Source organism: Entelurus aequoreus, linkage group LG04 (assembly GCF_033978785.1).
Source record: "Entelurus aequoreus isolate RoL-2023_Sb linkage group LG04, RoL_Eaeq_v1.1, whole genome shotgun sequence".
NCBI lineage: Eukaryota > Metazoa > Chordata > Actinopteri > Syngnathiformes > Syngnathidae > Entelurus > Entelurus aequoreus.
Window position 1 is genome coordinate 18,560,532 of NC_084734.1, and position 25,775 is coordinate 18,586,306.

The window sequence follows — 25,775 nt, forward strand, 5'->3', positions numbered from 1 at the left end:
AGCCTCCAAGTATTCCTGGTGTTCCAGCACCACGCTCTGTGCTCGACGAACTCGCTCCTGCTTATCAAAACATTTCAGATGTGATGTTTTTTTTGCTAACGTCATTCGATGTGAAGAGGGAACATCCTTCGCACCTCCACCAAAGCTGTCAGCTCGTCAAAGTGCACCTGCAGCTGTGTTCGAGCGCCATGGTTAAAACTGGCGTCCCCTGTCTTCTTAAAGAGTTCTCTGGCTTTTTCCTCCAGACTGGACAAAGCCATCTGGTGCTCCTCCAGGTCGGCCAGCAAGGATCGGAGCTTCTCCAGCTGCAAGGCCTTCTCTCTGGGTCCCGGCTGAGGGGTGAGGGAAGCACATACCTCCCGCTCAACAGCCTCCATCCAGCCACGTAGCTGGGACGCATTTTCCAAGTACCGACTCCACTGTGAGACAGTCCACTCCAGACGACTACAGGGAGACAGATATTTAGTATCAATTTGTCCTAAATATGCTTGATCTTCTTTTGATTTGTTAACCTGGACAAATATTTCCCTTGCATTTCACATTTAACCCCTCTCCACACACCAGGATTGAAACACAGAGAGGGATGACACACATGGGTCCACAGCTTTGGTACCTGTGGCAGCTCATGGCAGTCACAAGCAGCGTGGCCCAAGCATCCTCCACCTCCTGGAGCTGAGAGCGCACTACTTCCTGTCTAGCGGCCCCAGAGCTGCGTAGGGCCATCTCGCCCTTACCTATCGCCATATTCAGTTTGACCTCCCCCTCCCCCTTCAAAAGCAGGATATCCTGTGCAAACAGAGTCGAAACAGTCACAGGAATGTGGATTATTTACACATTCTGGTGTAGGGCAAGGAAACAGCGCCCTCTAGTGTCCAACAGAGAAAATGTCCGTAAAGCCAAATGTTTTTTTTCTACCTGTACAGTCTCTAGCCTCTGCTGCAACTGCTCTTTGGTTCCCATGGTGCTATCAACTGTACCCAGCTTCTCCTGGATGTCCTCTAACCAGGCCCAGACTGCTTGGAGGGTCTCCCCAAAGGCCTGGTTCTCTTGACACGCTCGCAGCCTCTCACTGGCGGCTTTGAGCAGAGCCTGGTGCTCCATCTGAAGCCGCATTGCCATTCGGACCTCTTCACCGGAACCGGGTCCTGCTTCAGACAAGGACTGAGCCTCTCGGATGACACGGTCGATTGAGTCCCTAAAAGCCAACATAAATATGCTCAACTTGAATATTCATCAGATGTTTAAAAACCTCTGACATGCCATACCGTCTTGTCAAAAGCTCCTTATGGAAGTTTTCCACTTCATCCAGTTCTTTTCTGCTATCAGGAGCACCTTGGCCATCTTCCCCAATAAAAGACTCCCTGTTGAGGTTGAGCTCCATCTGCTTAAGCCATTCTTTGACACTTTCGACAGTGTCATCAAAACTAGACACAATCAGATGCATCCGGATTAGTTTGGCAACGTCATCACTAAAGTTTGAAAAGCTCACCTTTTTAAGATAAATATACTCTTTTCCAGGTCTTGTTGGCTCTGAGAGTAGTCATCCAGGAAGTTTCTCCACTCTCTGCGGCAGGAGGAAAGATGCTCTCGGAGCTGTATTTCTGCAGCTTCTGGCAGGTGGAGGAGGAGCTTCTCAACCTTCTCACAAACCTGAGAGAGACGCTCCTCACCCTCTGATACCCGCTCTGTTAGCAACTGTTAATATAAGAAGGAGGGATATCCAAGAATCAGAGCAAAATTATAAGAAAACCCTACAGGTTATCAACCAGAGGCTGCATACTGCACAGAAAAATGATTACTTGTTCTGTGCATTAAAGATGCTAAAAGAACTCCAATGTTGGTCAATGTATGCTAAACTGAGCAAAGCATCCACATCTTAGCTTTGTGTAATAGGTGACAAAGCCAATTAGTGTGACATCTAATTATATATCTAACAACAAATCAATTGTATTCATAATGTAAATAAAAAACAATAATTACCGAGTATTGGTATTTGGACAATGCATACTGGTCAACATATATAGAAGAACCACGGTAAATATGCCAGAAGTAGCTAAATGTCATTATCTTAACAGGCACCATAAAAACAGACAAAAAATAATATATGTATACTTGTAAATGTATGCATATGTATACTCTAAGACCAGCTACAGTAAACATTATTACACATAAATAAAACAATAAAATGTCTACCGGGTCACACTTTGGACAGCCCTGTCCTACATTATTGACTGCAACGACACACTTTATAAAAGTACCTTCAGTCTTTGCAACTTTGCTGCGAGGTTGGCAATGTCTCCAGACTGATTTGAACATTCTTTCAACTCCAACTTCGATCCAGAGAGCCAGGAGTGGAATTCTTGGAAAAGCTCTGCTCACGGGCAAAGAGAAAATAACAAACACACTGTGTGAGCTATAATAGCAAGGTGAGCATAACTCTGCTTTATATAAAAATGTATATAGACTTGAGGCAACAGAGGCAAATGAGAGGGGTGGGCGTGTCTACACAGCACAGTGCAGTGCCAGGTTGCCCCAGCAACAAGCCCGAAAATGACTCTCTCGAGAGTAAATGTGACAAGAGCAACATTACTCCTGCGAGGCACAGGTGTGTGTTGGAGCACAGAAAATGCACTTATGCACTCTGAGTGGCTGTCAGTGGAGTCTGGGGACATTTAAAGTGGCCTCTGGGGGAAAATCAGATTTAAATCTGATGATAATCTCATGACATGAACAGATAGATTAAGTAGGATTTACCAGCCAATTATGAGATTTTAAGAGCAAAATGTATTGCAGCTACAGTGGCACCTCAAATTATGAATTGGTTCTTAAAACATGGTTCGTAAATCGAAAAGCAAATGTATCTATGAGAAACAATGTACATATGAATAAAGGGTTCAAGCTTCGACAAAAGTTCCTATTGTAGATAAGTTGTGTACACTTTGAACACAATATAAAGTGCTATACGGTACTGTATATCAAACAAACATAACAAGACGGTCATGAATGAACTGTCTCTTAATTATCAAGCCAAAACAAGTACGACGACAAGCTGAACTGTCCTGTATGCATCGCTCTGCCAACACGCACGCGCACACACCCACACACACACACACACACACACACACACACACACACACACACACACACACACACACACACACACACACACACACACACAGAAGTCCCTGTGGTGCACTAACAAACGATCAGAAATCACAAAAATCCTTAACTTTCACAAACAATATTGGTGCAATAATAAACATTTTAAAAAGTAAAATCCACTTAAAGTACATCAACATCGTCAAAGGACCAGCCAAAGGAGCAACTCACAAAAGAAAGAAACGAGCAGACAGAGGGAGAGATAGGAGGTGGCGGACGAGAGGTGCTGAGTGTGTGTGTTGTAAGAGGCACCATCGAACAAGAGGTAGTCTTCTCCTTCGCTGTGAAGTAAGTCCGCTTTGGCATATTTTTCAGAAAAGTCTGTGGTACCAAACCGGATACCTTAATCTTTTCAATATGAGCATACAGAAAATTAATGAATGAAGGATTCGTACAGAGCGACACGGTTTGCAGACAGAGGCATATTTGGCAAGGTCTAAAAGTCTGTGAACCAAAAAGTTTGCAAATAAAGGAGTTCATAAATCGAGGTTCCACTGTACTTAATAAAAATAAAAATAAAAATATCCCCTACGGTTGACGTGGAGCTGCAGAACATCCTGCAGGCTGCCTCTGGCCTTGGCACAACGCTGGGCAACCACCTCGGTTCGCTTGAATATGGCAGTGAGGTTGGCAGAGAGGCAAGAGAGCTCCTGAGAGGGATGAGACCTGCACAGGGTGCTCAGAGCCTCTCTGGCGGAGTCCATGTCTGCCCTCTGTTGCTGCACAGCTCCTTGCAGACCCTGTGAGAGTAACATTATCAGGTCGGACAGCACACAGCAACCTGCTGCTGCATACTGAAGGAAGTGGTGGCCACATACTTTAATGTCATCAATGTCTTCTGAGGAGGTGGTTTCAGAGAGGCCCGCCAAGGAGCACTCGATTTTGTCAAGGCGCTCAAGCATCAGGGACATGAGGTCCTCAAGTCGTTGTTTCTGGAAAGTGAAGTAGGTCAGGCTGTGTTTGGCTTGGTTGTACATCTCCTGCACATGGACCAACTTTTTCCTCAGGTCGGACTCCAGGAGCTAGGTCAATAAAATAGACAACAAGGCACATCCATAGTCACCAATACCAGCAGGAAGAAAACTTGACTACAACTGTAGAGTTTATTTAACTTGTTATACAGTTGGTATATATTATAAACATATCTACCTGCATTTGTATTGGAGTTTCCTCTAATTTAGCTCGTTCCTTAAGGTCTTCTACTTTCTCCTGCAGAGCATCCAGCGAGTGCTCCCTTTTTTCCATATCTGCCTGTAAATCAAGTAGAATCCATTTGAGTTTGTGAATATTACACCACCGATATTAATTAATAGCTTAAGCATACCTGAAAGGTGATGAGGCGGTTTTCTGCCTCCTTGTCGTTCAGATTGGTGACACTGAGTTCAGCGATGGAGGTGACAGTCCATTGGGAGATGTCCTGCTCCATGACCTTTAGGTCATCCCAAATTGTCATACAGTAGCCCAATCTTTCCATATTAGTTTGAATTCTCTCCGTTGCCTAAAACAGGGAACGATCACTTAATAATATGAGGATAGAAAAATAATGCATCTCATTCAAGAGGTTGTAGATGATGATGGTCTTCTCTGTTAGATGATCTACACCACTTACAATCCTCTTGAGTCTCTTTAATTTGATAAGAGTGAGGATAATAGGTGAGAGAGAAAAGGAAACAGCCAACATGTCAAGACTTGTTTATATTTCAGGCCAATTAATAGTGACAGCTGAGCACCTAAAAAACTCGAAATGAAAAAACCCCAGCACGTTATTATTTTTTGCTAATTTAAAACATGGTTGAAAAGATTTACTTTACTAGTTACCTCCAACCACTGTGCCCTTAATGTCTCCATCTCCCTCTGAATGATGCGCATGCCACAGTTGGGAATGCGGTCCACTTCTCTCTGCAGATCCTCCACTGTGCTGATGAGCTGATCCATGTCCGTCTGTTTTTCTCTCAGCTCATCTTGCAGCTTCTCATGCTACACAAAAACATAAGTTATGTATTATCAATGGCTACATTGCCGCCACTGGGACTGGGACAAGGTTGTGTGCGTTACTTCTCACCCGTGTGAAGGACGTCCTGGCCTCCTGAGCGCTGTGGTTGTGGTTTGGCAGGTTGTGAGATAGTGCCTGGGTCTTCTCTACAGTGGTGCAGAGCATGGACCTCAGCTTATGATGATGGCGAAGAAGATCTAGTATTGCTGTACTTTGTTTTTGACTAATTAGAGACAGAAACAAACATTTTACGACAATAACAGACTGATAAGAATGTCAATTTTTTTCCTACTTCACACTGACCGGCTGGTAATGACAATCCTGACGCTGTCCCAGGCCGCCTTCACGAGTTTAACCTCACCCAGAGCCTCCCCTGCCAGATCAGTGTCTCTCTGGGCCAACTGGCTTCCCTTCTCTTCTAACCACTGTTGGGACTGTTGTAAGGACTTGAGCTCATTCTCCAGCTGGGCCAAGGAGCGCAGCCTGGGAGACAATAGTCATTCCCAGCCTTAGTTCGTCTAAATATGGTAAATGTTATTTTTTTCTAATAAAGTGTTGAATTTGTGTAAGTGTAGTATTGATATACCTGTTTTGAAAGGCTTGCAGTGAGATCTCACTGATCACCTCTTGCCCAGTTTCATCTGCTAGTTTCTCCAAATTCTTCATCACCTCCACCTTCTTCTCCCTGAAGGAGCTCCACATTTCTCTGACAGCATCTGCTTCGCCCTGCCTCCATCCTAAACCCCTCTGCACTTCCTCTAGGGATGTGATGAGAGCCATTGCCAGCTCCCTGCAAGAGGTTCTTCCCTTGGAGTCATGCCCCTCTGAGGCACACAAGTAAAGGTGGGCCTTGTTCAGCAGCCCATCTAACCCCACTGCCTCACCCTCAAACTGGGCCAAATCTTTTGCAACTTCCACTATAAGGTGATGGAGCTCTTTAGTTTTGGGTGAATGCCAGCTTCCCCTTCTCTGCAGGGCCTCATGAAGCCGGCCAACAGCCTGACCTGCCGCTTTGTGCTTCTGTAGGAAGCACTGTAATTCATTCAGGCCCTTTTTGCGGAGGAGAAGAAGACATTCAGATTCACTGAGAAGTTGGAGGCAATCCTCTTGCCGAGCCTGGAGCTGCTGCTGGGCCTCTGGAGTGGAGCACTGAAGCAGGGAGGATTCTCTTTCCTGGAGTGCCTCTCTAAGTGACGCATGAGCCTCGAACTCAGACTCATGCTCCTGGAATAAGAGCATTAAAAAACACATATTTCTGTTATCCCCTAAGTAAGTAAATTGCCTGTTCCAAGGTCAAACTGTGGCCCTCATAAAAGTTGTATGAACAACACAGGCATTTTTCATTATTAATTGGTATTGGTCATATGAAAGTGAAAAGAAGCCAACTACTGCTCCTAATACAATTCTCACCGTGAGTTTTGTGAACGCCCAATTGAGATCGGTAACATCCACTTGAAAAGAGATTCTCAAGTCCGACAGAAAGTTTGCACTTTTTTGGCTCAATGTCAGAAGTGCCTCATCAAAAAGTTCAAGCTGGGACAACTGAGACTTCAGCAGCTTGCACCTAAAAAGCAATGAAATTTAAGTCCTGTACTGGAAATGTACATATTTGCATGATGAGAAGAATCATTGCCTGTGTGTTATGTTGTCCTTTAGTGAAGTGTATCGCTGCTGCAGCTGTGTGAGATCACCGAGCTCTTGCACTCCAGCTTCAGGGGCAGAAGGATAGAGACAAAATGCAAGGTTGACCATACCCTGAAGGAGAGCGTCATTAGAGAGGGTCTCATTCTGCATTTTCTGTAGAAGCAATCATAATAAAAAAATGCATCAATTTAAAAGAAGGTCAAAAAGACGGACAAGTGATGGCTAATCAAGTTGTTCACCTGCACATGCTGGAGCTCCATACTTATCTTCAGCTTGTCTGCAGAAGGCAATTCATTGGCGGGAGAGCAAAGAGGCTCGCTGTGGTCTAGCCAGCTTTTCATGAAGGAATTCTCCTTTTCAAATCTGAGAAAAGGAGAAAAAGCCCCAAGCATTAGTGCTTCAGCACATGCAGACATTGGCAGTGACACTATTAGTTTCTCATGAATAAAACAATGAACTCCAAGACAATGGCTCTTGTGAACAAGAAACAATGATGACAAAAGCATATTATTAAAAACTGAAATAATGATGGTCGACTGTGCAAACAGGCAGATGGAGTTAAAGATAGCATGTGGCTCATTTAGGTAACAAAGACGGGTGGATTTGACACAGAGAGCAATACAAATGGGAAGAAAAGTGCATAATCAAACATATCTTGGAAATAAAACAGCCAAACAGTAAATGTCCTCAAATGTCCTCCAAATGCAGAAACGGTGCCTAAATAACAGACCTTTCTGAGACACTTAACTCTTATTCTAATTAGCAGTATGTTGGCCCCATTAGGGGATTTGATAGCATATATTAGTGCTGGGGTGTCCAAACTTTTCAGAAAGATTGAAGAATGCAGGGCCCAATTTGATACATTGTGTGTATTAAAGCTGCTAAAACAAACCCTATGTACGTCAATATATGGTAAGCTATCTGAACAAAACAGTCACATATTAGCTTTAAGGTACAGGTGACACAGTAAATTAGTGTAATATCTAATAATCCATCTAAATAATAATGAATTCACGTTATTTGTTAAACAAGCCAAGGGCTATCAAGGAAAAAATATGCATGACAAGGACACCCCACCATGTATTAGTGGCATATGAGCTTCTGTTGTCAGTGTGTCAGTGAGTTATTAAGCATCTGTAGTCAGTATGATGGTATCAGTGTTTAGCTTCCGTTATCAGCGTGATCGCAGCATTTGTTATCAGGCTGTTTAACCTCTTTTGTCAGAATGATTGTGTCTGCCAGCAGGGTATTAGCACCCGCCTTTCAATCCGCAAACATTAACCACAATCTTCTGTGGGGCTGTGACAGTTTAATTTATGGCCACCTTGAAAGACACCTGTGTGTAACCCGGGTGACAAAACCCCATTAAATATCCTTTTTATTTATTTATTTATTCGTTGTCTAAGCTGTCCTTGCGTGCGTCATTACGTCACGCGGTCACGTGACCTAACGCGGCTGTCAGAATAGCATAAAACCCGGAAGTGGGCTGCTACCGGTGAGAGCGAGAGGGACACGCTGTGTGAGGTTGCTGCAGGAGCCGATTACCGGAGCCGTGGGTCGTCCCGCAGGAGTGTTTGAGTGTGATTTATTTGCGGAATTGGCCAGGTTGGATGGCGAGTTTAGAACCCGAACTAGAGTCTGAAGTTTTATGCCTGGAACCGAACCAACCAACTGAACTGAATCCACCCAACCGAGCCCCGGGCGGGTAGGAGGCTCCTTAGCAGCCACCCTCTGTTTTTCCCTTCTTTTTTCACCAAAACGCAACGTGTTCATTACGGTCCTCCTGAACATTCACCTTTCCCCCGTCCCTTCACTAAAACCCCTCTGGACACTGCCACCACAACGTGGACTTTGCGGGGCCGTTTAAATGAATTGTGTTGCGCCTATACCATCGTTGGTAGAAAAATAAGGATTGAATTAAGTACATCATTTGTTGTAAATATTGAACGTTTCTGTCAACTTGTGGAATATGTTAATGTCCATTTGAATTTACATGTTAATGTTTGTTTGTTTATTTTTCCTATTATTCTTTAATATAATTTGGTACCATTTAAACCTAAAACCTGTGTTCAGTCTTTATTACTCTCCATTCCCAGAGCCGAATTTAGTTTCTTCTGATCTAGCCCAGACATCTCATTAACTGTTTTATTAAGTAATTGTACAGTGCTTTATTAGAGTAAAATACAGGTTACATAAAGTGGCCAGCTAGCCAGGAGTGGAGAGAAATAACTGAACACATTTTTTGTGGTACTTATATTGTTGTTTTGGAAAAATGGAAATATTCGAGAAACGTGGCATTAAGATTCCAAATGCAGTTTTGATCGAAGACGCGACAAGAACTAAAACAGATGACGAAGTAGTTGAATTTTTACAGCAGTACGGGTCTATTTCAAAAAAAGAAATTATAGATGAACCCGAATCTGATTTTCATTGTTCGATTGTCGTAGAGTACAGCTTGGGTGCCGCATTGGTTGCGTTACGTCCACTTCTGCCGTATACGTATGTGTGAGATACGGAAAAAGTGGCTTATGAAATTTTAGACCTCGCTACAGTCTGCGCGGACGAAGTAGGGAAGCGAAAGACCAATGATTACCTCTCCGAGCTAGAAAGAGTTGCGAAACTTACCGGCCAAGATTTTTCGATCATTCTAAGTGGGGTGATGTCTTTGCTTGGTCAGAAGGTCAACAAGCTCCACACCACCGCCACTGAGAACGAGGCTCTTTCCGAAGACAGTAAAAAGCATTCGGCTGATCTTGCCGCTTCGAACCAGCACGTGGAACTGCCGCCACGAGTCCAGCCAGATCCTACAGCCCAAACCGGCGCAAGACCCCCTCCGCCAGCCATGTTGCACGGTAATCTCAACCCACCTGAAGTTCAACGTTATGTAGTCGAACATATCGTGAAGAACGACGATAGCGCTATGAACCTGTCAGCGCAGCGTCTCAGAGGCTTCTCAGGAAGATCACCCAGATCTCCAACAGAGTCTGACTATGACACATGGCGTGCTGGGATAGAGCTGCTACTAAAGGATCCTGCCGTGTCCGACCTACAGCGCTCACGCAAGATCTTCGATAGCCTGTCACCACCTGCTGCGGATATGGTGAAGCACCTGAAACCGGACGCTCCTCCAGCCGTGTATCTACAGACACTTGACTCAGCATACGGCACGGTCCAGGATGGTGATGAGCTATACGCCAAGTTTATGGACACGTTCCAGGATGCTGGAGAGAAATCGTCTAAATATCTGCAACGTCTACAGGTGGCGCTGAACCAGGCTGTGAAAAGAGGCGGTGTACTGAACAAAGACTTTGAAAGACATCTTCTGACTCAGTTTTGCCGTGGCTGTTGGAACAACTCCCTAATAACAGAACTCCAACTGAAACCAAGGAAAAAGAACCCCCCCACTTTTGCTGAATTTCTGCTCTTGCTGCGAACTGAAGAGGATCGTGAAGCAGCGAAGGCCACCCGCATGCAGCAACATCTCGGCTCTTCACGCTCCAGGGCTGCAAACCATGCGCAGTATGCTTACACAAACAGTGCAGAGAGGGGAGAGATTGCTGCTCTCACCAACGTCACGCAGCAGCTCGCTAAACAGCTGGCCGACATCAAGAAGCAGCTCGCAACACTCACTGCTGCCCAGTCAAGATCCTGTCAGTCTGCTGCTTTCAAGCCCACGCCTGGTGGTAAGTCGGGTAAGGGCCAGGGGGCGGGCAAGCAACCAAAGAACCCGTCTTCTGTTCCCAAGCCTGGCTACTGCTATCGGTGTGGTGAAGATGGTCACATAAAGACATACTGTGATAACCCCCCGAACCCTGCATTTGTTGCTGCCAAGAAGAGACAGTTTGCAGAAAAGCAACAAAGCTGGCAAAGATCTAACTTCTCTTCCAGACCATCTTTAAACTAAAGTCAGTTCCAGTTGTGGGGCAAACCGGAACTGTTGTGGACCCACAATGTCCCAATCCGAAGAAAAAACATGTCAAATGTCAAGAAATAACCCAAAGCACTACAGCTGTTCCATCCCGGTTACCTAAAGGCTTGGTCGGATCTCGCTGTACAGCAAACATCAAAATCGCTGGCGAAGAATTCAACTGTTTGTTGGACACTGGATCGCAAGTAACTACGATCCCAGTCTCGTTCTACAACCAGCATTTTGCGGACCAGCCGGTGAAACCCCTGCGTGACTTACTGCAAGTTGAAGGAGCTGCGGGACAGGTCGTTCCGTATCTCGGATATGTGGAGATGGTGGTCACCTTTCCAAGAGAGTTCCTGGGAGCTGATTTTGACGTCTCAACGCTAGCACTGGTTGTTCCTGACGACAAAGCTCATCAGTCCCAGGTGTTAATCGGCATGAATACACTGGAGCCATTATACAACCATAATTTGGGGAGTGACTTCTCCAACTTCCAGCCGACGGCAAATGGCTACAGAGCAGTGCTGCAACTACTGCAAATACGCCACCAGCAACAACAACAAGGCTGCGACGGACTTGTGAGGTTAGCCAGCAAGTGGCCGGTCCTCATCCCTGCTGGGCGCACCACCGTCGTCGATGCCTCAATCCCCACCAACATGCTGTCTCCCGGTCAGTGGGCGCTTGTGGAGCACCCCGCCTCACCACTGCCAGGTGGGCTGTGTGTCAAAAATTCTTTGATTATGCTCCCAAGCCACTCCCACAACAAGATTCCGGTCATCCTGAGTAACGAGTCGGACCAGGATGTGACCATCCCACCTCTCTCCACCATCGCAGAACTTGCCGTGTCACCGCAGATCTTGTCGCACAGCGTGTCAACAAGCTGTTCACCATCTGAAAGTCCTCGCATCAATCTAAAGCTGAATTTTGGAGAGTCACCTATTCCACCGGAGTGGAAGGCAAGAATCACGGAGAAACTCCATCAGATCCCGGACGTCTTCGCACTCAGTGAACTGGATTTTGGACGCACGAACACGGTGAAACATCACATAAAACTGGATGACGAAACTCCGTTCAAACACAGAGCCAGACCCATTGACCCTCATGACATCGAGGCCGTCCGACAACATCTCAGAGACCTGCTGGAGGCTGGTGTCATTCGTGAATCAAAGTCGCCATTTTCATCACCAATTGTCGTGGTCCGTAAGAAGAACGGGGACATACGCTTGTGCATCGACTACAGGAAGCTGAACCTTCAAACGGTTAAAGACGCCTACCCCTTGCCAAATCTGGAGGAGTCTCTTTCCGCTTTGACCGGTTCCAAATGGTTCAGCGTTCTCGATTTAAAATCTGGATATTACCAGATCGAGATGAACGAAGAAGACAAAGCTAAGACAGCTTTCGTGACGGCCATCGGATTTTGGGAATTCAACAGAATGCCCCAAGGGATAACAAACGCTCCATCCACATTTAATAATAATAATAATAATACCTGGGATTTATATAGCGCTTTTCTAAGTACCCAAAGTCGCTTTACATGTTAAAAACCCATCATTCATTTACACCTGGTGGTGGTAAGCTACTTTCGTAGCCACAGCTGCCCTGGGGTAGACTGACGGAAGCGATTAATGGAGAAAAGCATGGGGGATCTCCATTTAAAGAAAGTTCTGTTTTTTCTCGACGATCTCATCGTGTTTTCGGATTCGCTGGAAGAACATGAGCGGAGGCTGCTGCGAGTATTGCATCGTCTAAATGGATATGGTCTGAAGCTCTCTCCAGAGAAATGTAAATTTTTCCAGAAGTCTGTCAGGTACTTGGGACATATAGTTTCGGAGAAGGGAGTCGAGACCGATCCGGACAAAATCCTTGCTTTAAAAACCTGGCCAATTCCAAGAACTTTGAAGGAGCTCAAGTCGTTCCTGGGATTTGCTGGATATTACCGGAGGTTCATAAAGGGGTACTCCGTCATCGCCAAACCTCTCAATGATTTGACGCGGGGCTATACACCTACCTCCAAGTCCCAGAAGAGATCGAGTCCAGCAAAGTTTCAAGACAGGAAACAGCCCTTCGGAGAGCGATGGACGCCTACCTGCCAGCAAGCTTTCGAAACACTAATTGAGAAGTTGACCAGTTCCCCAGTCCTTGGATTTGCCGACGCAAAACGACCATACATCTTGCATACTGACGCCAGCACCACAGGGCTTGGAGCGGCTCTTTACCAAGATCAAGAAGGCCAGCTGAGATTAATCGCTTACGCCAGCCGGGGCCTGTCAGCGAGCGAATCGAGGTATCCTGCACATAAGTTAGAATTCCTTGCGCTGAAGTGGAGTGTGTGCGAGAAGTTTCATGACTACTTGTACGGGGCCCACTTTGTGGTAGTGACTGACAACAACCCACTCACTTACCTGTTAACATCGGCAAAGTTGGATGCCGCCAGTCATAGATGGCTTGCTGCCCTGTCCACCTACACTTTCAAGCTGCAGTATCGAGCCGGGAAGCAGAACCTCGATGCCGACGCTCTATCACGCCGCCCTCACAACCAACCTGCTGACCTGTCAGTGCAGAAGGACTGGGACCTGATTAACAAATTCAAGGAAGAACATGTTGACCCGAGTGAAGTGGAAGAACTCGACCCAGACATCGTATCTGCCATCTGCCACCGCTGTCTTGTCACCAGTCAGCCCAGCAGTTCCGCAGGAAGTCAGATCACCCTGGTCGAGTCTCTGAGTCTGTCAGCCAACGCAGTCCCTGACTGCTACGGCAGTGAAGACCATCATGGCCTACCAGTTGTTCCCGCCCTGTCACATCTGGACCTCAAGGAAAAGCAACGGGCTGACCCAGTTATCAGAGAGGTCATTCACCAGATGGACACTGGGGAAAAAGTTCCCCCAACTGCAAGGAGTGAACTCCCGGACCTTGCACTGTTGCTAAGGGAGTTGAATCGTCTTGAAATACAAGAGGACATCTTGTACCGGAGGAGGCATGACGGAGAACAAGTCTCTTTCCAGCTGGTGTTACCGGAGGAGTTGAAGTCCGTAGTCCTGACCAGCTTGCATGATGACATGGGTCACCTGGGCATAGAGCGGACTTTGGACCTCGTACGCACCCGTTTTTTCTGGCCTCGTATGGCAGCTGACGTGGAGAATAAGATCAAGACCTGCAATCGTTGTGTGAGACGCAAGGCACTTCCTGAAAGATCAGCACCACTCGTCAACATCAAGACGAGTCGTCCCTTGGAGTTGCTCTGCACGGGCTACTTATCACTCGAACCCGATCAAAGCAATATTAAAGATATTCTGGTTTTCACCGATCACTTCACAAAGTTTGCAATAGCCATACCCACCGCAAACCAAAAGGCGAAGACAGTGGCAAAGTGTCTATGGGAAAACTTCATCGTGTGCTACGGAATACCTGAACGTCTCCACTCGGATCAAGGACCCGACTTCGAGTCTAAATTGATAAAATAACTGTGCCAACTCGCTGGGATCGTAAAAACCAGGACAACCCCTTACCATCCTCGGGGAAACCCAGTCGAGAGGTTCAACCGGACCCTACTCAGCATGCTTGGGACCCTTGAGAACAAGAGGAAAGCCAAATGGAAGGAACACGTAAAACCGTTAGTGCACGCTTACAACTGCACGAGAAACGATGTCACCGGTTTTACGCCGTACGAACTGATGTTTGGCCGTTCACCGCGACTGCCGGTAGATCTGGCCTTTGGCTTACCTGTGCGGGGAAGACAAGCCACCTCTCATTCCCAATATGTTGAGAACCTGAGGTCCAGACTTGAAGAGAGTTTCGAAATTGCTTCGAAGAATGCTGCTAAATCTGGCGGAAGGAATAAAACTCGTTTTGATCAGCGAGTCACTCCGTCGAGTCTGGAGGAAGGAGATAGAGTTCTTGTGCGAAATGTCAGGCTGCGTGGCAAGCACAAGATTGAAGACAAGTGGGAGCACGATGTTTACGTCGTTGTGAAGCGTGCCGGGGACCTCCCGGTGTACACAGTTCGGCCTGAGAACAGGGCAGATAGACCCAATCGTACGCTCCACAGAGATCTACTCCTCCCATGCTCCTTTCTGCCAGCTAGTGGTGGTTCAGATCCATTGCCAGTTACACCACCACGACGCCCTGTAACCCGGAGCCGGAAGCCAGTAACAGTTGATCAATCTGAAGACCTGGAGGAAGAGGAATGGAATCTACCTCAAGTTCTGATTCCGCCAACCACTTTTCAGTTCCAGAGTTCGCACGCTGTCGAACCCTCAGCTGAACACCGCACTCAGCCGCTGCCCACGGCTGTGTATGCCTCACCTGTGCCTTCAGTCATTCATGTCGATCCTGTCTCAGAATCTGTGCACTTACCTGCCAATGGAGAGTCCTCTGCTGAATCTGAAGCTTCTTTACCCGTGAAAGAAGAGGAACCAGAGCTCCTTGACAAGGCAGAGGCATCACCCTGCCAAACCGAGCCGTTGCTCGGTCTGACAGAATTACCACCTGAAGCTGCGAACTTGCCTGATAGTGTCGTTGAAACCACGCCTGTGATCAGTCGTCCCATTCGTCAGCGCCAACCTCCTAATCGCCTTCAATATGCGGCGTTAGGTAATCCTCTCATTTCCGTTGTTCAGACGCTATTTCATGGTTTAGTCAATGCCTATGACGAAGCATTCACTACCTATGCAGCAAACAACCTTTTGAAATCGGATGTTTGCGACGTTTAGCATGCATCAGTAGTTGCATTAACTAAAGGGGGGAGGATGTCAGTAAATTATTTTATATAATTGTAAATGCTTTGAAGTGGGAAAGGGGTAGGATTAAATAAGCTTTGCTTCTTCCTACTCCTTTTCGGGCATGATGTAAATGAAATGATATGAAATTGTGTGATGTAGTATGATGTAAATGTGTTCATGTTCGAAATAAACTAAAAGAAAGAAAGAAAAGAAAGATGTAACCCGGGTGACAAAACCCCATTAAATATCCTTTCTATTTATTCGTTGTCTAAGCTGTCCTTGCGTGCGTCATTACGTCACGCGGTCATGTGACCTAACGCGGCTGTCAGAATAGCATAAAACCCGGAAGTGGGCTGCTACCGGTGAGAGCGAGAGGGACACGCTGTGTGAGGTTGCTGCAGGAGCCGATTACCGGAGCCGTGGGTCGTCCCGCAGGAGTGTTTGAGTGTGATTTATTTGCGGAATTGGCCTGGTTGGATGGCGAGTTTAGAACCCGAACTAGAGTCTGAAGTTTTATGCCTGGAACCGAACCAACCAACTGAACTGAATCCACCCAACCGAGCCCCGGGCGGGTAGGAGGCTCCTTAGCAGCCACCCTCTGTTTTTCCCTTCTTTTTTCACCAAAACGCAACGTGTTCATTACGGTCCTCCTGAACATTCACCTTTCCCCCGTCCCTTCACTAAAACCCCTCTGGACACTGCCACCACAACGCGGACTTTGCGGGGCCGTTTAAATGAACTCTGAATTGTGTTGCGCCTATACCATCGTTGGTAGAAAAATAAGGATTGAATTAAGTACATCATTTGTTGTAAATATTGAACGTTTCTGTCAACTTGTGGAATATGTGAATGTCCATTTGAATTTACATGTTAATGTTTGTTTGTTTATTTTTCCTATTATTCTTTAATATAATTTGGTACCATTTAAACCTAAAACCTGTGTTCAGTCTTTATTACTCTCCATTCCCAGAGCCGAATTTAGTTTCTTCTGATCTAGCCCAGACATCTCATTAACTGTTTTATTTAGTACTTGTACAGTGCTTTATTAGAGTAACATACAGGTTACCTGTGCCAATGAATATTATAAAACTAAAATAAGCTAACAAGAATGAAATATTCAGCTACTAAAAGGTATATAGTAAAGTCACAACATACCTTTGCCACAGTGCAATAAGGCTCTCTAATGTAGATTGTTTCTCTGTGGCCTTTTCTATTAACTCTCCTTGCAGCGTCTGAAGGTCAACGACCTCTTGCTCCAGTGTGGTACCCTCACCAAGCCGCCTCACAGCCGAGCGCAAAACCATCAGTCTGGGCTTTAGCTGCTCCACAGCCTGGGGCACCTCCTACAAAAAACATGTAGATAATTTGTCCTATGCAATTGAGTCCAAATTACTCTACTTTTCTTACCATATGACTCTGCAAGATCTTATGCGCCTCAGACGATGAAGAGCAAAATGAAGCTGGACAGTCAAGTTTCTCTTTAAGATACCTCATTGTTTTCTTGACCTGAAGTGCAGCAAATGCATCAGTTAGTGAAAAATGAACAGCTTGTTTCCAGCCATCATTTATGGACCCAATCCTTAACACCTGCTCGAGGTTATCGTTGCATCTCTGCCTGTGGGAGGAGCTCTGATTAAGGTGGCCTGCCAAATGCTCTGTGTTTCCCATCAGCTCCTCCAAGGAGTGCCTCATCTGGGTGAGGCCTGCACGGATACTCTCGCCCTCTCCAGGGGTCACAAACCTGGACAGGGCTTTGCAGTCCTCCTCCATGTGGACCAGGACAGCCTTCCTCTCCTCTAGATCTTCTGCCACTGTCTGAAGGATAAGAATGCAGGCATGTGAGCACTCTTTAAGAAAAAAAGAGGAAAACTGATGAAAAAAAGAGGAACACTGACGAAAAAAAGAGGAACATTTATATTGACACAAAGTGCTGCCACGCAAGCACCGAAATAACATTTAGAAAGTAAAGACTACAATTCTTGTTGGTGCATTTCTACACTATATTTTATCTTTAGATTTATTCTCATCTACCGACCTCTTTTGGCTGTCTTTTTTACACAATTATATGTGCCATGTAATGTACCATTGATTTTTTAGGGTTTTATAGTAGATAATTTACTAACATTATTATCATTGGAAATTCTATTACACACATGCAAAGAACTCAAAAAACGTTTCCTATTCAGCAACTCTATCCTGTAGCCACGGCCCCTCTGGGTAATATACCTCCGGTGTTGTGACCTCTGTTTACAAATATACCTTGTCGCTGGCTACTAATAAATACTCTACAACTACAACTGGTTCGGAACTACTACTATTTATTGATTATGGGACAAGCAGTAGAAAATGGTGGATGGTACTTTTTTCGTCACTTATTGTTTGTCTTTGGTACACTAATGTGTATATTTTAGGCCATTGGTTCTTTGTTTTATTTTTGAAAAAAAAAAAATATATATATATTTTTATATTGCTCTTTTTATCTTTGGTATGAACAATATTATGTAAACTCGAAGTTATTATTATTTTTTTGGTTCTTTGTTGTTGCTATTTTTGTATTACAACATTTTATTATTTGATCATGTGTACTGCATTTTAATCTTTTGTTTTGTGATTGTGTGATGTTTTTGCCTGGACCCCAGGAAGAATAGTCTCCACTGCGGTGTAGACTAATGGGGATCCTTAATAAACTAAACTAAACTAAACTAAACTAAACTACCAGTGTTTGAAATGTAATTATCCAAATATGATTAGCAGCAAAGTAGAACTCAGTCAACGTTGTGGCTGGGAGAGCGAACGCAGGCGACAACAAGTAAGTTAGCTAGATGATGCTAACTATGCTAACTATTGAGCTTCTCTCCGCGCCCCTTATCGTCTCCCTGTCCTGCGATTCAGTGTGGCGTTTAGGCAAGAGGAACAGCGAGTACCTGTGGCTGAGGTGAACGTTCAACAAATGTTGTTTAGTTTGAATTTCTCTGCTATTTCAATATAAAAACGCTGAGGTGATATTTTGGCGCAAAAATTAATGTTTAAAAACGCGGATTTCTGCGTTTTTGCAGACTTTTCACATGCCTGAGAATGACAGAGAGGAATGTTTGGAAACTTTATATTACAAAATTTAACATTTTTGCCATTGTCATAAGATTGACAAGGTTATGAGATGGGTAAGACATGTCACATTTCATTTATAATTATCAATTTATAGTCTGTCATCATTGCCCTGAGACTCTTTTTCCTAGATGAACAAACAGTTTCAGTGTACATTATTAGAATAATAGACATACTTCTACTGTGCAGATGTGTTGTTCCAAATGATCTGAAGGTGAGGTGATCTTGATGGCCTCCAGTGCCCTCTGATTTTCATTGATCCGTGAGGAGAACATCTTTAGGTCAACATTGAAGTGTTCCCACAATGAGCAGATCCTTTCCAGATGTACAACACTGGAAGGAAAAAGAGACGGTATCATTAACAATTGGAGGATGCCCATTGGGATACAAAATGACTGTCTACCAACCATGAAAATTTAGTGCAATAAAAAGCACCTCTATGGAAGTGCTTTCTTGAAGGTAGTGTACTAACTTTTTGCTGAGGTGGTCTTGAAGATCCTTGACGGCTTCTCTGGCAAACTGGGCCTGCTGCAGTACCAGACTTTGATTCTTCGGACCAAGCTGAAGGTCTACTGCATCCTCCAGGAGGACGTCTGCTCGCACGCTGCAGTCCTCCACCTTCAGTAAAAGGTCCTTAAAGCAAATGCAAACATTAGATGACGGACAGAGCATACAATTGCACACAAACAATCACCTTGTTGAGCTCCTTCTCTCTTCTCAGGCTGTCCAGGCTGTTGAATATAAGCTCTTTGCGCAGCTCAGTGTTTGTCTCCCTTATAAAACTCCAAACTGTTTCTCGCTCGGTTTCAAAGCTCTGCCAGGAGTCCATAGTGGCCTGGAAAATAAGATCAGAAGTTTTAACAAACATCTGAAATTATAGTAGGTGGTCTTGTCCTTGTGCTACTTATGTGTTTATACTTGTAGAAGTTGGCATGCCATTTAGGTACAAATGCTACTTTCCCAGGGTGCCATAGGCTCTGACAGTGTCCAAACAACATTAACAAACCACCACACCAATCAATACTTGGTTAAGCCCCGTGAACAATGGATCAATCGATAATCCCAGCAGGAAGCGTGCGGTCACATTTGCAAGCAAGCATAAACGTTCACGTGTGGTTGAGACACACATGCTTTCACTACCTGCAGGTTGTGCTCCTTTGTGCTGAACTGGCAGTCAACTTCTTTGACACGTTCTTCTAACTCCTGCACAGAGTGACTCAAAGCCTCTCCGGTCTGCAGCTGGTGTGAATGGGACACAAGAAGCTCCGCCTCCCTCCTGAGAGCTTGTAGTTGTTTTAGGCGTTGCTGTAATGCAAAAACAACAACATAGCAATATATAATCTATTGAGATCCAATGCCTATATTTATGTTCATAATAATAGCAGTGTGTTGAAAAAGGCGAGTAAACCTCAAAATTATTTAAATAAAATGTATTTTAATGAACACAAATGCATTGGAGACACTGCACATTCTTTATCAAAGCAAGAAAATTGGAAAAAGTAATTGAATTTGATCATATTTTACAGAAAGTCAGGAAATATAATGTTAAAAAAATAACAGCGTTGACATCTCTCTTTGCAAACTCAAAAAGATTCAACTTTCTTGAGAATCATAAACTAATATCTTAGTTGCATAACCACGGTTCCTGATAATTGCTTCACATCTGTGGTACATGGAGTAGACCAACTTCCGACACTGGTCAACGGGTATTGCAGCCCAGGACAATGTACTACATTCCACAATTCCTCTGCATTTCTTGGTTTTGCCTAATGAACAGCATTTTTCTTGTCAGCCCACAAGTTTTCTATGGGATTAAGGTCCGGGGATTGTGCTGGCCACTCCATTACTTGAACTCTGTGTGTCTGGAACCATGACTTTGCTTGCTTGCTGGTGTGTTTGGGGTCATAGTCATGTTGAAACAGCCATTTTAAGAGCATTTCCATTTCAACATACAGCAACATTACTTATTCCAGTATTCTGATGTACTCAAACTGATCCATGATCCCTGGTATGCGATTAATAGGACCAACACAAATCGTACAGGAAACATCTCCATATAGTTTTTTTCTTTTTTCTTGGGTTCTATTAACACAGATACGACTGTATTTACGACGGATACCGCCCTCCAAAATAGTTTCTCTCTCTTTGATGAAATAACATTAGAGGAATTGTTAATATGTGTAAATGGGACAAAACAAACAACATGTTTACTTGACCCAATTCCTGGGAAACTTATCAGGGAGCTTTTTGTATTATTAGGTCCATCAGTGCTAAATATTATAAACTTATCACTTTCCTCTGGCACTGTTCCCCTAGCATTCAAAAAAGCGGTTATTCATCCTCTACTCAAAAGACCTAACCTCGATCCTGACCTCATGGTAAACTACCGGCCGGTGTCCCACCTTTCGTTTATCTCGAAAATCCTCGAAAACATTGTTGCACAGCAGCTAAATAAACACTTAGCGTCTAACAATCTCTGTGAACCTTTTCAATCCGGTTTCAGGGCAGATCACTCTACGGAGACAGCCCTCGCAAAAATGACTAATGATCTATTGCTAACGATGGATTCTGATGAGTCATCTATGTTGCTGCTTCTTGATCTTAGCGCTGCTTTCGATACCGTCGATCATAACATTTTATTAGAGCGTATCAAAACACGTATTGGTATGTCAGACTTAGCCTTGTCTTGGTTTAACTCTTATCTTACTGACAGGATGCAGTGCGTCTCCCATAACAATGTGACATCGGACTATGTTAAGGTAACGTGCGGAGTACCCCAGGGTTCGGTTCTTGGCCCTGCACTCTTTAGCATTTACATGCTGCCGCTAGGTGACATCATACGCAAATACAGTGTTAGCTTTCACTGTTATGCTGATGACACCCAACTCTACATGCCCCTAAAGCTGACCAACACGCCTGTAGTCAGCTGGAGGCGAGTCTTAATGAAATTAAACAATGGATGTCCGCTAACTTTTTGCAACTCAACGCTAAGAAAACGGAAATGCTATTTATCGGTCCTGCTCAACACCGACATCTATTTAATAATACCACCTTAACATTTGACAACCAAACAATTACACAAGGCGACTCGGTAAAGAATCTGGGTATTATTTTCGACCCAACTCTCTCGTTTGAGTCACACATTAAGAGTGTTACTAAAACGGCCTTCTTTCATCTCCGTAATATCGCAAAAATTTGTTCACTTTTGTCCACTAGCGACGCTGAGATCATTATTCATGTGTTCGTTACGTCTCGTCTCGATTACTGTAACGTATTATTTTCGGGTCTCCCTGTGTCTAGCATTAAAAGATTACTGTTGGTAGAAAATGCAGCTGCTAGACTTTTGACAAGAACAAGAAAGTTTGATCATATTACGCCTATACTGGCTCACCTGCACTGGCTTCCTGTGCACTTAAGATGTGACTTTAAGGTTTTACTACTTACGTATAAAATACTACACGGTCTAGCCCCAGCCTATCTTGCTGACTGTATTGTACCATATGTCCCGGCAAGAAATCTGCGTTCAAAGAACTCCGGCTTATTAGTGATTCCCAGAGCCCAAAAAAAGTCTGCGGGCTACAGAGCGTTTTCTGTTCGGGCTCCAGTACTATGGAATGCCCTCCCGGTAACAGTTAGAGATGCTACCTCAGTAGAAGCATTTAAGTCCCTTCTTAAAACTCATTTGTATACTCTAGCCTTTAAATAGACCCCCCTTTTTTAGACCAGTTGATCTTCCGTTTTCTTTTCTCCTCTGCCCCCTCGCTGGGTTATTCCGGTTCCGGTGACCATGGATGAGGTGCTGGCTGTCCAGAGCTGAGACCCGGGGTGGACCGCTCGCCTGTGCATCGGTTGGGGACGTCTCTGCGCTACTGACCTGTCTCCGCTCAGGATGGTCTTCTGCTGGCCCCACTATGGACTGGACTCTCACTGTTATGTTGGATCCACTAGGGACTGTACTTAGAGGGGGGGTTACCTACATATGCGATCCTCCCCAAGGTTTCTCATAGTCATTCACATCGACATTCCTTGTGTGGGCTCTGTGCCGAGGATGTCGTTGTGGCTTGTGCAGCCCTTTGAGACATTTGTGATTTAGGGATATATAAATAAACATTGATTGATTGATTGATTGCCCTGATGTGGGATCTGAGCCAAGGATGTCGTTGTGGCTTGTGCAGCCCTTTGAGACACTCGTGATTTAGGGCTATATAAGTAAACTTTGATTAATTGATGATTGATAGTGATCCATTCGAATAGTCGTTTTTCTTTTTCTTCCTCGCGTTTCTGGTTTTGGCTGCCATTTTAAAGCGTTTGATATACTTTTTGCTGAACAGACTATCATTTTCTGCACTTCCTTATTGTTTTTTTTCCCTCTTTTATTAATTTTACTCTGTTTTTCAAGGACAATTGCACAGCCAGCATATGCAGCGTCAGTTGCTTTGATCCTTAAATAAGAGCCAACTGTTTAACACCTATTTTTTTCACATAATCAATGACCTCATTCATTTTACTTAGGACTGCTATTATTTTTTTACTTTTCAGTAAACCTTTCAGGTTTACAGAATCAGCAGCATGCACGTCATGTCTGCTGGGTCTGTTTGTTTTCTATAATTTTACTAAACCTTGTAGAAACTTACTTGACGTGTAGAAGTTGACATTCTAACAAAGTGGGTTATCTTGCTAGTGATGTGGGACTGCTATTATTTTGAATATATATATATTTATATATATATATATATATATATATATATATATATATATATATATATATATATATATATATATATATATATATATACATATGTATATATATATATATACATATATATATATATATATATATATACATATATATGTATATATATATATAATATATATATATATATATATATATATATATATATATATATATATATATATATATATATAAAAACAACTCTGTATGCAAACCTGGTGAATAAGGAATAGGTCCTGGGCTTCCTTCAAGTCCTCAGCATCCAGAATCCTGCTGATCTGTTCTCCGGCTTCTTTTCCGGCTTTCAGGACCTCCTTCAAAGCGCCACGCACATCCTCCCTAAGCTCCTCAAACTGGAACGCACTTGAGCCCTCTCCACCACCCTGTGAGTAAAGAAGTTTTGGGGTCAGGCCAAATGAAAGCAAGGTTACATTGCACACTTTAAGGGTTGGCAACTTGGCATACCTGACACAGTGATGAAAAAAGGTCCCTAAAATCAGCTGAAAGTTTGGTCAGGGCTGTTTGCTGTCTCTGTATCTCCAGTTCAGAACTCACGTCAGTTAAGCTACAAAGACGGCTCTTAAGCCACAATAGGTTCTCTTCTCGGGCATGTTCTGAAGCTTGCACTGCCTAAAATTAATTTAATAACAGCGCTGGTTAGCTAGATTTGAGCAAAGCGCATGCAAATAGAGCATGTATAATATGCTCACCTGCATGGCAGCTTCAACTTGCTCCTGACTTGTGGAAGTTCTTGCAGTCTCATTAAAGAGCCTCCTCTGAGAAGAGAGCCAGTCTGAGAGCTCACAAAACCTGTAGGGAAAACAAGCATTTTAGACCCTGTTCTGTGTGCAAGGCCAGGAAAGCATCCAAATGAACATGTACCTATCATTCCATTCTTTCCACTTATCAGGATGCTGTTCCAGCTGCAGGCTGGTGCTCATGACCTGCTCTGTAACCTCCTCTACAGCCTTCTTGGTAGAATCTAGCCTTCTGTAAGCCACATCGTTGTCAGGCAATTTATGACACAGATACTCCATGTTCCTAATCCTCTTCTCGCACAAAGTCAGAGGTGTGCGTTCCCTGAAGAACGCCTGAGGAAAAGAGAAAGAGAGGGATGTGATGATGATGACGACACCCAGTGATTTTATTATGAATCTAACGAGGCTCACTCTATGCTCTTTGACCACATGCTCACTGGTTGAGGTGTACGAAAGGGCTTGGATTTCTCGGTGAAGCTCTGCTCTGCAGTCTTGCAGGACGGCCTCTACTCGACTCTGCTCCAGCTCTACTTTCAGACGGAGCAGGTGGGATGGTACCTCACCCTGAATGTCCTGAGATACAACACAGCAACTATTACAAATGAATTTTGATGCAGCTATTGTATTGGGCATTTTTTTTGCACATTTACCTAATTTTGTGGCAGTGAGTGTCTTGGTAAAAAGTTAAAGTTAAAGTTAAAGTACCAATGATTGTCACACACACACTTGGTGTGGCGAAATTATTCTCTGCATTTGACCCATCACCCTTGATCACCCCCTGGGAGGTGAGGGGAGCAGTGGGCAGCAGTGGGCAGCAGTGGGCAGCAGTGGGCAGCAGCGGTGGCCGCGCCCGGGAATCATTTTTGGTGATTTAACCACCAATTCCAACCAAAAAAAAAAAGCAATGCGTTCTCATTAAAAGTAAAATGAGGCATAATATTTTACATTCAAATTGGACTCCATAGAGCCACAGCTGTCATGCTCTGTTTTTACCAGATCATGCCGTATTTTGAGTTTGTTGGGTTTTTCCTGTGTTTAGTGTTTGACTTCCTGTCCTGTGCTCTAATTTTGGTGGCTCTCCCTGTTATGTTGGTGTTTTCCCGTAACCGCTTCACGTCTGTCCCTGAGCACTGATTCACACACCTGCTTTGTGTTAGCAATTAGGACTATTTAAGGCAGGGGTGTCAAACTCAAATACAGAGTGGGCCAAAATTTAAAACTGAACAAAGCCGCGGGCCAAGGTTGAACAAATTAACCTTTTTGATAGGGACCCAAACAAGTTTCGCATTAAATATTGAACAAGCAAGGCTTATATAACTTTATAGTGACATGCAAAATCGAGTTTCAAATAATAATAATAATTAAAAAATATCAATGGCATATCAACTACGTCACTTCCTGTCAATGAGAAAGGACTGTTAAATCTGAAGATTTTGACCACTGATTTGCGATCACAGCCACAGGAGAGTACCCTGGCATCTTCAATCTGATTTTGGTCAGTTGAGAGGCACTGATACGCTGAAAGAAGGCGAGTTGGGAGAGCCGTTAGACTCAAGCCAAAGGCGCCTTGCCGCAGTTCAAAGCGGTTGCCTAGCAACCAAAAGCTACGGCGAGTTTACAGCTGTTTTAAAGTGATCCCGACGTCGCAGAGTGATATAAGTTGACAGGCTGACACCTCAAATTGATCTCTGAACGGCGCAAGATACGAAATTGTTGGAAAAAACAAGTTAAAGTGCCGCAAGTCGCTAAAGAA

The 25,775-nt window shown here is 44.3% G+C and overlaps 1 protein-coding gene across 1 annotated transcript in view; it reads right to left on the reverse strand.

Moving 5' to 3' along the window:
- LOC133649171 (nesprin-1-like) overlaps positions 1–25,775 on the reverse strand; it is a 121,332-nt gene that overhangs the window by 42,871 nt on the left and 52,686 nt on the right. Inside the window, exons 25-54 of the mRNA XM_062046007.1 lie at positions 24,434–24,595; positions 24,147–24,355; positions 23,975–24,074; positions 23,730–23,894; positions 23,480–23,647; positions 19,673–19,837; positions 19,227–19,367; positions 19,005–19,165; positions 18,709–18,865; positions 17,015–17,242; positions 16,835–16,933; positions 16,583–16,770; positions 7,036–7,159; positions 6,786–6,949; positions 6,563–6,716; positions 5,739–6,376; positions 5,456–5,635; positions 5,222–5,375; positions 4,978–5,136; positions 4,484–4,657; positions 4,309–4,410; positions 3,978–4,181; positions 3,692–3,899; positions 2,259–2,371; positions 1,490–1,695; positions 1,266–1,424; positions 916–1,195; positions 614–786; positions 135–444; positions 1–57 (exon numbers count right to left, since the gene is read on the reverse strand). The exon at positions 1–57 is cut by the window's left edge and continues 108 nt beyond it. Coding sequence (XP_061901991.1) covers positions 1–57; positions 135–444; positions 614–786; positions 916–1,195; positions 1,266–1,424; positions 1,490–1,695; positions 2,259–2,371; positions 3,692–3,899; positions 3,978–4,181; positions 4,309–4,410; positions 4,484–4,657; positions 4,978–5,136; positions 5,222–5,375; positions 5,456–5,635; positions 5,739–6,376; positions 6,563–6,716; positions 6,786–6,949; positions 7,036–7,159; positions 16,583–16,770; positions 16,835–16,933; positions 17,015–17,242; positions 18,709–18,865; positions 19,005–19,165; positions 19,227–19,367; positions 19,673–19,837; positions 23,480–23,647; positions 23,730–23,894; positions 23,975–24,074; positions 24,147–24,355; positions 24,434–24,595 — 5,502 coding nt within the window. The remainder of the gene's footprint in view (positions 58–134; positions 445–613; positions 787–915; positions 1,196–1,265; positions 1,425–1,489; positions 1,696–2,258; positions 2,372–3,691; positions 3,900–3,977; positions 4,182–4,308; positions 4,411–4,483; positions 4,658–4,977; positions 5,137–5,221; positions 5,376–5,455; positions 5,636–5,738; positions 6,377–6,562; positions 6,717–6,785; positions 6,950–7,035; positions 7,160–16,582; positions 16,771–16,834; positions 16,934–17,014; positions 17,243–18,708; positions 18,866–19,004; positions 19,166–19,226; positions 19,368–19,672; positions 19,838–23,479; positions 23,648–23,729; positions 23,895–23,974; positions 24,075–24,146; positions 24,356–24,433; positions 24,596–25,775) is intronic.